This window comes from Micrasema longulum, unplaced genomic scaffold, assembly GCF_059751315.1.
Source record: "Micrasema longulum isolate JH-2025_06_02 unplaced genomic scaffold, ASM5975131v1 h1tg002217l, whole genome shotgun sequence".
Classification (NCBI taxonomy): domain Eukaryota; kingdom Metazoa; phylum Arthropoda; class Insecta; order Trichoptera; family Brachycentridae; genus Micrasema; species Micrasema longulum.
Window position 1 is genome coordinate 175,604 of NW_028279379.1, and position 15,429 is coordinate 191,032.

A 15,429-nucleotide genomic window follows, 5' to 3' on the forward strand; every position below is an offset into this window, starting at 1 on the left:
GGCGTTTAGGGTCCCAGATTATAATTACTGATAAATGAACCCGTCAGTGCTTGTTGTATATTTTAATTGTAATTATTCGTTCAATGTATTACCATTTGACTCGCCCCGTATCACACCTGATATGGGATAATTGGTTTAACCCTGTTTTGAACGTGTTATTTTGTAACGTTTAAATTTTAAATCCCTGGGAATTCACTGTAATTAATTTTATTGAGTGCCCCATTTAGCAATACATAGCAATTTATGTATTTTATTGACCGTGAGTTATTATGGTCAAAAAAGTTTTTAAAATATATGTTATCTACATTAAAGCCCAAGACACAAACTAGCCGGCCGCCGACGGTAGGTATTTTACGTACTTGCACACAGTTCCACATCCTACTTTATATATTTTTTAATGGTTACAGTTCAAAACGTCACGTAGACCAGCTTAAAGTATTTCTCCGAACAATAAAAAAAAATATATATTTTTAGAATGTTTTTAAAACGTTACGGCGCGCCGTGCGTCGAAACTTGTCACATTTATTTTATGGAGACAAGCGGCTCCAGTTTTAAAAGTGTTTTTATTTTATTTTATAAATATTAGTTTATTTGCTATCTATGTATTTACCGTAACAAAGTACGTGTTAAGTCAAGATATGACAAATGAGGTAATGAATAAGTAAAATAATTAACATAAATTAGTAAATAAAAGTTATAAAAAATGGTGGGAAGTAAATTAAATCAAAAAAACAATTTTAAAAATTACATCGAAGTACTCTGATGAATTCTTAATATGAATGAACATATTCCAGTTCGATTTCAGACATCGTTGACATGCAATATTTATTTAAAAAAACGTTTTTACAGTATAATATTTCATAGCCCCTGGACTGGTAGCTGAAACCTAAGACTCGTCACCTTACTTTCCGCGTAACAAAAAGGATTCAATGTCCTTTGCATCACTAAGCGCCAATAGGGAAACAATGACGATGATGAACTAGTACCAGTTCTATCTGTTTTGTTTTGAAATAATCCAGACAAAAATTGCTTGAAAAATAATATCATTAAAATTAAAAATTAAAATAAATAAATAAAAACTTCCTTACTTGACTATTCATCCCGTTTCGTAAACACACGATCAGTAATAATTATTGTGGATTGCACACAAGACTGCAATTTGTTAAGGGTCATATTCGATTACCATCATGTGATCATATGCTAATTTTCTTTTACGAGCGTCATGGCCCGAGTATGATTAATGGATGTGTAACGCCATGGGATATTCGACTTTGTGTACACTTCGTGCGCTTAATCGCTCAAGTGCCTAACCCAAAGTTTGAACAGAAATTGACTGGTGATTTTAAATAAGTATCTCTCGGTAACCCCTTTGTTATGTAATGCGTAGGTTGAGTGGAATCTTTTAATGTAAAATTCAGATAATTATTTGTGATCGAATTTTTTTACCACGAAATTTAAGAAATTTTATTTCACGCCGTATTTTTATATTCATATTGAGTAAAAAAGATAATAAATAATGTATGCATGTCAAGGGAAAAAGGCTTAACGACTTTTTCGCCACATTTTACAGTCAAAATTGAGTTATCCATATTAAATCTAAAAGTGTCGCAATAAAAAAATATTACGCAAAAGTTTTGATAGTGATAATTACTCGTATTAATGCAATTTAGATAAATAGTGTATAATACTGTGTTTAATGTTTCTTACACTGTTTCTTTACTATTGTACTAGGGTTGTGTAAAAAATAAGGTTTTCAATTTTTTTTTCAGGTTTAAGGCATTTTTTATTTGAACTGAAAAATACATAATTGGAAATCTTTATTTCTTAACTATTTTTCAACATTATTACCAGATTTTTCAACGCATTTTTGTTGACCACTGATCCACTTTTGGAATCCAGCTTCAAGGAAGTCCACCGCCAGTCCGTGGAGAAATTTGGTTTATTCAAACTTTTAATGTTTTAGGTGACACTTTATATTTAAAAAAAAAATTTTATGGGTTCTTTTTAATTAATGAAATGAAAATACTTATGTATTTACCTACTTTAATTTATTTAAGAGAATCAGATTTCTAGAGGCATTAATCTTCCCATCAGCATCTATACCGTAAGATTTTTTGTTTTTGTGATTAACATCCGATAACACCAATATCTAGTTTTTTCAAAATTGTGGACTGGCTGCTTTCTGCATAACTACCTTCAATTGACTATCGTTTTTTTTCATGGTAATATTTGAAAGACCAAGCTACTCTCAATCCCGATAAAATGTGTTATTTCTTTAGGAAAATTCTTATTGATAAACAAAAAGTCTTATTGATAAACGACACAGATAATTTATATCTTAATAATTTCTCCCTAATACCACGTAAGTAAAATCGAAGGTAAAAGCTTGCATTATAATTTTACAAAGACCACTGTTTATAGAATTATAATCTGCGTCCTAGATTGCATGAGTCCCTTGAATATCGGACGTAAATTTTGGCGTTTACATCAATCTTGTTCGACGTTTATAAAACCTAAGAGTTTTTATCACGCAAAATTGGAGTTATTCTTATTAATAATTGTCGTTTAGATTTAAGTTTAAATCCGTGTGTTATATTTATCTTTCATAGCGTTAATAATGTGACATAACACTTGTCAAATCTGCGTTGTTTTGAAATTGATAAAAAATAAACTTGTTCTCATTTTTCGTAAAAAAAAAATATTTTATTGTCTCTTCTGTAAAATTAATTTCAAATTTTTTAACCCTTCATAGCACTCATATTTAAGTATTCATATATTCGCCACATTAATGGCATTATAATAGAAATATTTGTCTAATTTACATATCGTCGTTTTTGTAAAAATTCACCTCAAGGGCGCTTATCACATTATAATAAGTTAGTTCTTGGATACATTTGAATTATTAATTAACGTAGCATGTTTAAGTTTCATAAACGTACGATATCAAACATATTTTAAAATGATTCAATGAAATCTAAGTATAAAAGCGTGAATCTGTATAATTTATTTTTAAACTCATAAAGCACGCATGTTAGACTCAAATCTCAAAGCAATAATAGGTTCTAATGGCAGTTTTGTTAAAGAAGTCTCTAATGGCAGTTTTGTAAGGTTTTATAAAAGGCTTTATTACCTAACCTTACACGCACGGTCTTTTCATTAAATATGTGCACCGACTTATAATCTGTATGGATCAAGGCTTTATTTTTATTTCTCAGCTAATTCAAAACAAAAAAACAAAAAAATGTCGAACACTTATTTTAAAGACATGCTGCTGTTTTGAGAACTGACTGAAATTCAAAAATACCTTCTTCTTCTCCTCTTTTAGTACCCTGTCAGGTATTCCCAACGTTGGCAATCACTCTGGCAAAAGTCTTTCTGTCCTGTGCTGCCCGGAAAATCTGCTCCACAGTCCTGAAGCCAGTCCAGTCTCGACATCTGTCTTCTTCCCGCTCCTCTATGACCCTTAATCTTGCCTTTCAAAATGAAGCAAGTGGCACTTTTTTCCATGCATTAAATGCCCCAGATACGTACTTTTATTGTGGTTAAGAGTTCTCTGTTCATTCTAGCTCGACTACTTTTGAGTTCGTTATCAGGTCTGTCCAAAATATCTTAAGCATTCTGCCATGCAATCACATCTCAAAAGCCTCCATTCTGTTCTTTGTGTTCACCTTCAGAGTCCAAGTCTCGCAGCCATACAACAATACAGACTACACATAACATTTTACTAATCTTTGCCTTGTTTTCAAGTTGAGATTAGCATAGGCGAAGAGGGATTTCATTTTATTAAAAGCAGCTCTTACTGTCTCAATTCTGCATTTAATTTCTTTATCTGGGTCGAAGGTCTCTGTTAAAATGCTGCCGAGGTACTTAAATTTGTCCACTATTTCAATGTCACTACCCTTTCATTTGAGAGAAAATGCGTATAATACCTTACATTTTGTATTTTATCCCCACCAAATGGTGTAAAACGCTTACAATTTTCCTATCGGGAAATGATATCAAGTTTTTTTTAACATAAAAACAAAATGACCAGTCTTAACTATGTAAGAGATTTCGGTTTAATGAAACACTAGTATGAAATCAAATGCAGAACATCGTACATAGTGGCTAAATACTTTTACCCTATCACACTATTAAGGTATTTTGATGCTTCTGAAGAATGTGTAGTAAATTTATCTACGATAGGTATGCAAATGTCAAGATCAGTGCAGTATGTAAGGCTAAGACATGCATTATTGACGAAATCATGAAAAAGGTGCTACGTTTTTACAATATGAGTACATAGTTACTAATAAAATAATAAAATAGCTTTACAAACAATAATATACTGTAGTTATGCCTTCTACACGATGAAGATTAAAATTTGTTAGTAAATATGTATTAAATTAATATAATATGAGTAATTTAAATGTGCAATTTAAACACTGAGGTATAATTAAATAGAGGTAATGCTTTATAGAGCGACGTTTTAAAATTATATTCCAAAACATGAGCGTTGTCACGTGAACATTGCCATGCAAAACGTGTAGTAGAGTATAAAAGTCTATGCCAGTTTACTGTGAATTCATTTATTTATTTTTTTTCCCATAATAAATTAAGATTAATGATTAAAATAACGTGACCTCACTGGAGTTACCCTTGCCGAGGACACTTAACAATATACTTTTTTTTAAATATTTTTATATGTGAGAATATACAAAGATGACTTAATATACAGAGATAATTGACAAAATGTTAAGACAGTTTTATACACTACGTATTTATGTTTATGTTTCTTTTATGTTTAACTATATTATTTATATTAAAAAACGCACAATAAAAGAACAAAAACATAACATAAACCGTATATTTGTGTAGCAGTTTATTCAATATTGGTCGGGCAAATTGGACAATTCATTTAAAACTGTACGTCGCGCCTCTTTCCACTGCTTCAGGTTAACTGGTTTCAAGTTAGGTTTCGGAAATTAGGTTGAATAGAACACAAGATGCGGGCTAAATGCTGCATCAAGTGTGTACATATGTCAATGAAATCATCATCATTCCATGTCACAAACTCCTTTGCGTCTTCCCAAGTCAGATTCTCGCCCTGAAGTTCTGACATAAACTGCCGACAAACAGTCAGCAGTGGATGTCCAGGAAGTCGAGAACCTGATGTTTTGTAAAGTAGGCAAGCGTGGTTAAGGCTCTCAGGAGGCATCCGCACATCCGCAGTATATGACCCAGCCAACCGTATCGGCTTCGCTTGACAACAGTTGTCACCGGAGTTTACTGCCTCCCTTCTGTTATTACTTCATTCCTCACTAAGTCAAACCATCCCACACCCAAGATTCTTCTAAGAGACCTCTTATCAAAACTCAAAATTTCGCCCTAGTGAGGTGCCACGATTCGCACCCGTAGAAGAGAATAGATGTTATGCAGGCGTTATATATGCGGCATTTGGTTTTCACTGAGTAAATATCCAGTCTTCAGACAGCTTTCATACTGTTGAATGAACTGCTATTAAAAAATTGATAGTGGAGGTGGGTTGCACACGGATCGATAAGTGGATCAAGCCAAATAGGTAAAATGTGTGTACTGTTTATGAAATTTGTTCTATTGGTCTATATGATATGGTAATGTTTTTTATGATTATTTTAGTTTTTTATTATTCATTTTGTTAATGATAATTAGGTTAATTGGATTCATTACGTTTTTTTTTTATGTTATTATTATGTTAACTTTGTTAAATAGCTTATTTAAGGCATGTTTCACATTTTGTTAAATGTTTCCCTCGGCACGGGACACCCCCAGTGAGGGAACATTATTATGTTATAAAAACGAAGACAAACAATCTAAAAGTACAAATAAATTCAACGAAGTATAAATAATTGTTTTAATCGATAAGTATTGAAATAGAATTGGAACAAGTTAGCAACAGTGTAAATAACAATTATAGGAAACAAGATCCCCATAAATTTAATATGTAGTTAATCGGACTAAACAGTTGAATGTAAATTTAATTATATATTTTCAAAGTTATTTAAGTCGCATTTCAATTACTGTTTTTTTAATTCAAAATTTAAAGTTGTGTTTAATTATTTAAAATTAAATAAATTAATGACCTAGAGCACAGATTTCGAAAATTACTATTAATATCTGTTTTTTGGTAGAAAGCACATTTTTTAACGCATGGAATAAAATATTTTTAGAACAAAAATCCATTTCAAACGGGTATCCGTTCCTCTCTAGTGAATCCAAGTTGTTTAGTTCTATTATAGTATTGTCTTCGTACAATTAAACTTACATTAGGATAACAACTCAAAGACCGTGAACCTTAATTAATTATTAAGTGGGAGAAGTAAATGCACAACGAAAGTCCAAAGTTATTTCAATAATCCTACCAGATCTTACATATATAAATAAAACTACATCACACGTTTTTTAATTACACCGCATTTAATTTACTCAGTAAAATGGATCTTCTTACAACTTTAATTGCGTGTAATTACCTTTTGTTTGGGTTCTGTGTGATTCGTTGCTTTGGTTGGTCAATTAGCTGTAATTGGTAATTCAAATGTCCAAAAAATTAAGGAAGTAAGCCTCTAATGGGAGTTAAATAGACTCAAAACTTATTCACAAGGAAGTAGCTTAGACAAGGAAACTCGTTGATGATTTACTATTTTTTACCATTAAATTTGTTTTAGAATTCATACAATATTTGACAAAAAAATGAGGTATAAATAATGATTTTTAAAAAAAAACCTGTTACAGATTTCCCGGTTATAATTTGTTATTTTTTACAAAACTTTATTATTATAACAAAGTATAATTATTATTATTATTATCTTAAATTATAAGAGACCGAAAGCCGTGTGTAGTATTGGGATTTCAAAAATTTAAAGTGAAAGGATACGTATAATTTAAAAATTCAAAAGTAAAAATTGTAGTTCAATATTAAAACCATATTTAATTGCGATGGTTACAGAGGGATAAAAGAAAAAGAAAAACATTTAAAATAAAATAAACTTCATACATATACCTAGTAAAGTGCTGATTACTTGTCTTGTCTAATATATTCATCTTCTTTTTTCTTCAATTGTTTCAGTATATAATTTATTTATGCGGTTGCGTTGCTTTAAGTTTTATTTTTTTATCGGTAAAAACTGTCGTATTAAAATTTTGATGTTTAAAATTCATGAAGTTCACTTGTTACGCATTTATTTGGGAACAAAATATAGTATTTTATTAAAAACGTAAGGTTTCAAATTGATATTTAATTATAAAAACATAGTAGCGTGCATAAAACTCGGATATAACTAAAACTTTGTTTTCCGTTTGTATTTGTAGATGTTCCGTTATAGTTCAATGACAAACCCTAGAAACAACACAACAAATTTCAACTCGTTATTCATTAAAAATTTCGTTACGTTTAATTTTGTAACAGTTAATCCGTCATTTTTTTATGTGACGTAGCCCACTTGTCATTTGTCAGTCATCATTTCGAAACGAATCATTAGTCATGAAAAATTAGATATTTTAATGCACGAAGAAGCGCCGGTAATGGTGTATTGAAATAAAAAAAATAATAAAATATTGTTTCGGCTTGTTAGAAGCGGGAATAGACGCTAATGATATTTCCCTCGCCCGAATACGGGAACTTGGTATGACTGCTAGTAATGAAACGCGACTGTCGTTTTTATGGTCTACACACGCTTTGGCGTCAGAGCCAATTGTTTTCTGAAATAACTGTAACCTCCATCAATCAATCCTTAATGATTTGTTTTTCTCCTTTCAGGTTCTGTCATAAGATGCGCGATGGAACAGCGCTGCGGACGCCGCGTGATGTCACCTGTGGATGAAGCTGAGGCGCTGTATTGCTCCCGTTATCCCCCGCCTCCGGCGCCCCACCCCGGTCAGCAGCCACCGTGCCGCCCTCTGCTGCACTTTCCCCCTCCCCCGCACCACCCGCCGCCGCACCACAACCACAACAACAACCTTCCAGAGGACGATCGCATCGACCCTAGAGAATATGACCTTCAAGAATGCCTCCGAGAGGACGCTTTCAACCACCATCAAAACTCTTGTCACGACCGAGAGGAAGACTGCCAAGGTTTCAACCGTAGAAATTACCTAGACCTAACTTGTGATAGAAGAATTTTCGAGAGAAACCATTTTGCTACGAGTTCACGACACGGTCAAGTCAACCATTCCAAATGCTATTCCGACGACGTTCAAAAGTCTAAAACGTTTGGTCATCATAGGCATCACCACCAGCACTCGACGTCTGAGCCCGCGCAAGATGGAAGAATGTGTCAGTCGTACTTGGCAGACGAACATATTTTAACGACAGTTGAAGTTCACAACTTTCCACCCAAAGATGAGGGATCGCCAAACGAGTGCAACCATAAAGGTTATACTAAAAAGTATTTAGGTAAAAATTCACAAAAATATAAAGAAGACGAAGATAGTATTTTATCTTTAGACGAAAGATGCGCAAGGGATTTAGACGAAATTTTACCAGCAAGATTTGCGGCTTTATCGGCATCTCAAAAAGAGGCTTCCGTCCAGTGGAATAGAGATAATATTGCAGCAACTATGGAAAGGTTTGAACCTGGAGATTATTCTTATGCATACTATGAGCCAGGAGCTAATGCTCGCAGACTAAGTTCCTCAGCCCCCGGATCATCGCGAACCAACTGCTGTCAAAAGACACCGATCAACATACCAAAAAGTCTATTACCAAAAGAAAGGACAGTAAGGCATACGTATCTTACTAGGTATGGAACGGAAGAAAATATTTACGAAGAAATAACTGACGGATCGAGAAATTCGTGCCAAAAACACAGAACGGCACACCAACAGTCAATGATATCATTAAGTCAAAGTATTGTAGAGGAAGAAGTTAGAAGGGTAGAAAATAGGCATAAAAGAATATTAGGAGAATTAAATCTGTCGGTCGAAGCGATGCTGATGCCGGAATCTGAGTCCCCGGATTCGGAAAAAGCGGAAGGGGGGGATAATTTAGAAGAACTCTTAAGAGTGGGTCCAACTGATGAGTTGTTGTCTCCAGCGAGCTGCCACCCCCCAGACTTGGATAGTGGTTTCAGCGGAAGCAGTAGTGGTGCTAGTTACGTTGGAAGTCTTAGATATAAACCTAGAGGATCTCTCAGCTTACCCAGGGCCTCTCCTCCTGCAGTCATCTACGGCTCGGGAAGAGGAGTGAAGATAGTGGATCCAAGAGATCATAAAGAACTTCGTCCAAGTGATTGCAACAACACGTGCTCCAGGAAATCGGATGATAATATTTTAACAAACAAAATCACTAACGGTGCTAATGATTCAAACTCGTCGCAAAAATCTGGTGGTTTCTGGAGCAAAAAGGCGTGGAAGAAAATTCCAGGATTCTCCAGCTCCAATAGCATTAACAAGGCCGGCCTTTCTGGTGAGTTAAAATTCTTTATTTTTCTGCATATAAATAAATAGTTCGAAGGATTTCGGCTAATCAAATTCAACCCACACATGTTTCAATCATAAAGTCAAAATCTGAATTGACTTTTTGATTGAATGTTACATGCTTATTTCATTTATTTATTTTATCACTAGATACAGGGATTTTTCAAACCTAGCTTAAGTTTAACCCATCCGATAAAATAAATTATTTTGTGATCAGAATAAGGTTTGCAAAAACACGCGTAATATTTGTACTCTTTAAAATTGTCTAAAATTAACAGCAAAAAAAATGTCAATATGCTTTTTTTGATGTCGCATGATGAGTAAATTTATACGCCAAATTTATTGGACGTATTCTAAGGATATTTAACAGAGCGTCAAATTTGTTCACAGCAATGATTTTCAAGGAAATGTATTTTAGGCATTTACAGTCAATCGCGTTAATATTAAATTACCAATCGACAGAAAGACATTATTGGTTTTTAGCTAGTTAAAGTTTCAAAAGATAAAGCGTACGACACAAGTTCAAGAAATAGCAGTTCTGAGATTCCGCTGATCGTGCAACTAATAGTTTCCTCTGTAATTTGCGAGGAATTCAAATTCCGTCAGGTAGATCCTCCCTTCAATCAAAGATCAGACGAAAATGATCAAGCAAAACGGCTGCATAATTATCTTGCTACTTAACTAGGATTCAACCCAGACAATTTTTTTTGGGTTCCGTGATTTTCTCAAAATCCCGAGAACCTTAAATATATTTTTATTTTTACGCATCTGTCTTCTTTAAAATGTTTATGAACGAAAACATATCACGTGGAAAGGCTATCAGTACCAAATTGAACACTCTAAACATAGCATATATTTTTGCTCGTTTAAATTTAATACAAAATTTTTAGTCCCAACACTTATGTATAGAAGTGAAACATGGAACTGGCAGAGGAAGGATGAAAGCCGAGTGAACGCGGTTGAAATGCGATCTCTTAGACGAATGTGTGGGAAATCAATGTATGACAGGGTTACCAATGATGAAATCAGGCGAGAGTGTAAATCTGAGACAAGTATGATTGATAAGATTAAGAAAGGGTCTCTGAGATGGTTTGGTCACGTAGAACGAATGGACGACGAGAGAATGGTAAAACAAGTATATTTGGCAAAAATGAACGGCAACGTTAGACGAGGACGACCAAGGAAGACGTGGCATGATCAGATAAACCAAAATCTTAAGTCTGGTCGTGTCAAAAGCAGACAGAACCGAAAGGCATGTATGACAAGATGTATGAATGTGGAAGAGGCTAGGATTGTATGCCAGGATAGACGTGTGTGGCGGTCCATTCTCTCTGCCTACCCCTACGGGGAAATGGCGTGATGGTAGTAGTAGTAGTAGTATGTGGCCTCGTAGTCGTATCATAAATTATACATAAGAATTCCGAAGTTTGCTCCTCAATATAACACATCTTGATAAAATTCAGCTTTATTTTAGACTTTTATATCGACGTGTTTTAACACTACACATATTTAACTTGGTCAATGTAATTATCTAAAATTTCTAAGAAAAAAAGTCTTAGCTACTGTTAAAATACTGTACAACTCTTTTATATTTTTCTTCTTTTACTTTTTGATTGATTTGAAAACTGCAATATATTTTTTCAGTTTTCAAGTGCTTTGCTAGTAACAATAAATTAATATAATGTTATCTAACGGATTATTACATTATTCCCTTTTTTTCATTTGAACGAAATATTCCCAATCAGCAAAAGTGCTGGTAAAAGGGGACGTTATATAAAATAACACAATAGTTTAAATAAAAAGTCGATAAAATAACATCACAATCACTCGTCACACGGGCTGTAAGAACTGTTTTTTTTTAGGTGTTTTTTTAAGTACGTTAAATTTTTTAGGTCATTAGAAAGTGAATTGTAAAAAACTGTTGCTGTATTCAAAAAACTGTTTCTTTTTCTGTTGGTTGTTGGCAAGTTAAATTATTTGATGCTCTTGTATTTATATTATGTATGTTGTTGTTAAAATTAAATTTAATATTTGTCTTTATTTTATTCTTTTTCATCTTAAATATCTTTTTTTTTGTGTAGATTAATTCCTCTAGATTGAGCATTTTTGTTATTCTATATAAATCTCTGGTTCTAGTATATTTATTAAAATTAAATTGCTCATTAATTGACTATTTAACGATTTGTATCTAGCAGCACCGGCACTTTTGAACGCTTGAATGATCTTAACCTCGCGTAAATTCATGACAAATATAAATCTTCAATATAAGGCGGGCAATAATTCTTCCCGTACAATTTCCATTACATTTAGTTTATTTATGCAATGTCCACTTTATGCGCAATTCGCATCCATCCATCAGACAAAGGGCAGTGGAATGCAAAGGGTTACACCCACACGGAATGGAATCAATAACTCAAAATGTTTATGATACTTGTTGATCGTATTTTATTACTTATTTGAATTGTTTTATCATCAGGGTTTTGAGGATTTTATACGGCAAAAAAAGCTTTTAAGATGCACAGTACAAAAATATAACAATATAAAAAAAACAAAGTTATACTTACTCTATTTTTTTTTTCAGGGCAGAAATATAATAAGCTTACAAAAACAAATTCATTTTTTAAACGGGTTTTTTTTCATGTTTAACAAAAGTCATATAACGTCTTGCTTTCTTACAAATTATTTTTGCATTCCTTGATAAATTCTACAGAAAGAGTTTTAATGCTTTCAATTTAATTTTAATTGTTAATTGGTGCTTTGTCGTCTTGGATTTCAGGAGCTTTTTAAAGTCGGCTTCTTTGTAATCGGTTCTCAAAGAACCTGGCGTAGATAAAAGCTCGGCCCTAAACTCCATCCTCAGATAAAGTCCAACTTTACCAAAGGGCGCTCAGGTAGGCACCACACATTTCGTTTTTTTAAGGCTGTTTTGTTTGAGTTATTGCGGCATAATTTAGTCGCGTTTTGAGCTTTAAAGACTAAATGGTTTATATCCTTTTTAATAATAATACTTCTTTTTAGGTTCCATTACGTAAATCAAAATATTTATTTGTACAGTATCTATATATTCTGTATCCGTGCGATTAAAGAGTACAGTTCTTTATGTGAAATAGAACCAAAACCTCTGACTAGATGTTTTTGACTCGATGTCTACTCTCAGCTCACATGTAAAAATCCTGAAAAAAATAATCGAGTGTAGATAAATTCGCCCCGTAGTATAATGCTTGGCGTGTTTGCCTACCATTCTTAACCTTAACCTTTTCCTCACTGAGCATCAGAAAATTACACGTGATCCGAACGGGGGGACAAGAACAAAAAGTTGAGAGTGTTTATGACCGTGCAATAATTTATTAATGTTTTCACATCCACATATGTACTCATTCGTGTATTTACTCATTTTTGTTAGTTTGCCGAATGCTAATATACATAAAGTGAAATGACCCTTCTTTTATTTGCGTCCTTTGTTTTTTTTAAATATTAAACGATTTGTCAATTTAAAAACAAAAACAGAAAAATTCTGTTTTCTGTCATTTTTTTACGATTACAAAAAATATTGGGCGAATATCTTTAATAATACTCGAGTTATCGAATTAAAATCGGTCTATGAAGGGTTTTAATCTTCCCTTCTGTCCGGTTACGTTAAGGTCCTTAGTTAGATTCTAGGATGGATGGACATAAAATATCAATTTCAACATTGTTTCTGGACTGGCACCTCAAACGTAGGAATGATCATCTTTGTTTCATGTTACAGACGATCCAAACATTCAATTTAACCATTATGAAAGGGTATTCAACACAATAAGGATTTCCACAGGTATAGAACGAGAAGTGGAGGTGATTTCAGGCTTTTTAAGGTGAGGCTGACGGGAATTCATTACAACCTTCACTAGGAAGGCTTAAAATTTGTAATAAGTTACTAGAAAGTCGAGAGAAGCTGAAATCTTCTTCATTTTTTTATTAAAATATTGATGGAAAAGTGATGTGTATTTCATAAAGATTTATGAATAAATTTAAGTAACGTTATTTATTTTAATTTTTAAGTATTCTATTAGTAAGTAATATTTTTAACAAACAAAACTAGTTATCAAAATACCCTATGTATCGCTGGATGTTAAAAAGGAGATTATGAGATACAATATTTTATTCGTTTTCCGGGCGCAATAAAGAGTTCTGTATTTGATGAAAATTTTTTTGTATATTTTTATCAAATGATCGTGATACGTTACAATAAGAGTAATAATACAGTGCTCTATGCACCACTTGGTATGAAAAGGTAGATGATTATGATGATAAAATCAGTAAATTAAAAAAAAAAAAAAACAGCTAATGACAGTGATCATAAGCACTGTTAATAACTAGACTTTTTCACAGTACATATTTACTTCTCTAAAATGTTCTTCATCATGGTTGTAATATGTAAATCTTAATAACTCCCTAGGGGTGAAATTCAATCTTGGTCTACAGACAATTGTACAAACTCAAAATATTGCCTATGTTTGTTTAAAAAATCAATCGTCATTGATGAGTGCACTTTATAATTATTATGATTTTGAAGCATCATTCCATGTATTTTTTTTAACTCATTCTGGTTACAATTATTATGCTATTATTTTGTATATTTGTATTTGTTTTTATTCACTCCGGCTTAGCAAAGTACAAAGATACCATAGAGTTTGAAAATAGCAAATGTTGTGATTCTTGTTTTTTCAATGATGTAAATTGTTAAAGGTCCTCACTAAACACAAAAGAATTTCTATTAGTCGGATCATGAAACAAAGAACCTCTTTTTATTGTGAAAAAAGTGAAATAAATAAATAAAAAAATGAACCAATCAGCAAATAAATAATATTTTTATATCAAAAGGCAAACAAGTGTTAAATTATCTTATTGAATTAGTTATGTTTATTTTTTATCCTTTGAACAATTACTGTCATGTTTAATTAATGGATTTCGTCACTTAGTCCCTCGAGTACATGGCAGTCCCACGATTCTTTCTGGCTACAAAGCATCGTAAAGAAGATTTACGGGATGCATTGGGTATCACATTCAGACAACAATGTATGAATAATGTAGAAAGCATTAATTTGTTCTTTTTCTTTACTAGGTCCGAACCCGCATCACTTTTGTACGACAAATGGCATTTTAAATACAGAACACTTGAAATAAATACTCGACATAAAAAAAATTACGTCAATCACTGGGCCATTGTCAATTACTAGAATTGGCCATTAATTGAATAGTTTTCGGTAAGTAAAAATGTAATTTATGCACCTACTCTTTTGAATTATAGTTAATTATGTACATATTAGTACTGGTGCATTTACTCTTGCGTTGCTCCGATGTCACAAAAGTCTACATAGAATATAAGACTTGATATATCTCTCGTATTTGTCTTAAAACAATGATGAAGTATTTTATATTTTGAGAGTTTTTATAATTTATTGTGACCAACCAAAGTTTGGGCCAATAAAACGAGCTTCGGCCACGGTTTCGGTTTATGCCAAAAATTGGCCTAAACGTAAGCTCAGCCAAAACTTGCGGTACATGTCGGATAATGTTCGGATGTACTCTGGTGCATCTCATGGCTTGTGACTTGGCCGCGAGGCATTTCATTTTTATATATTTTAGCTCCTTTATATTCAAAAGCTTCAATAGTACATTGAAAACGTTTACATTCGAGTAATATGTATTTATTTATTCATTTTTTCGCTTACAAACTATAATTAATAATAAAAATAATGGGATCTCACTGGAGTTTCCCGTACCGAGGACACTTAACAATTTAGTTTTTTGAAATTACATTTGAGAATAAAGAAAGAAGACTAACCTAAAAAACATACATAATTAACAAATATTTAGACAGTTTTAACAGCAATGTATTTATGTACATCTATATTATTTATATTTCAAAACACACAATGAAAATATAAAAAAACCTAACATAAGCTATACAGTTGTGGAGCAGTTGATTCAGCATTGGTATGGGCGAATGAGACAATC

General features: G+C 32.7%; 1 protein-coding gene across 1 annotated transcript in view; it reads left to right on the forward strand.

The window, feature by feature from the left end:
• The window catches only part of LOC148272721 (uncharacterized), a 249,663-nt gene that overhangs the window by 146,333 nt on the left and 87,901 nt on the right, over positions 1 to 15,429 (forward strand). Inside the window, exon 2 of the mRNA XM_088239654.1 lies at positions 7,775 to 9,421. Within this exon, the coding sequence (XP_088095780.1) occupies positions 7,795 to 9,421 (1,627 nt within the window). The 5' untranslated portion in view covers positions 7,775 to 7,794. The remainder of the gene's footprint in view (positions 1 to 7,774; positions 9,422 to 15,429) is intronic.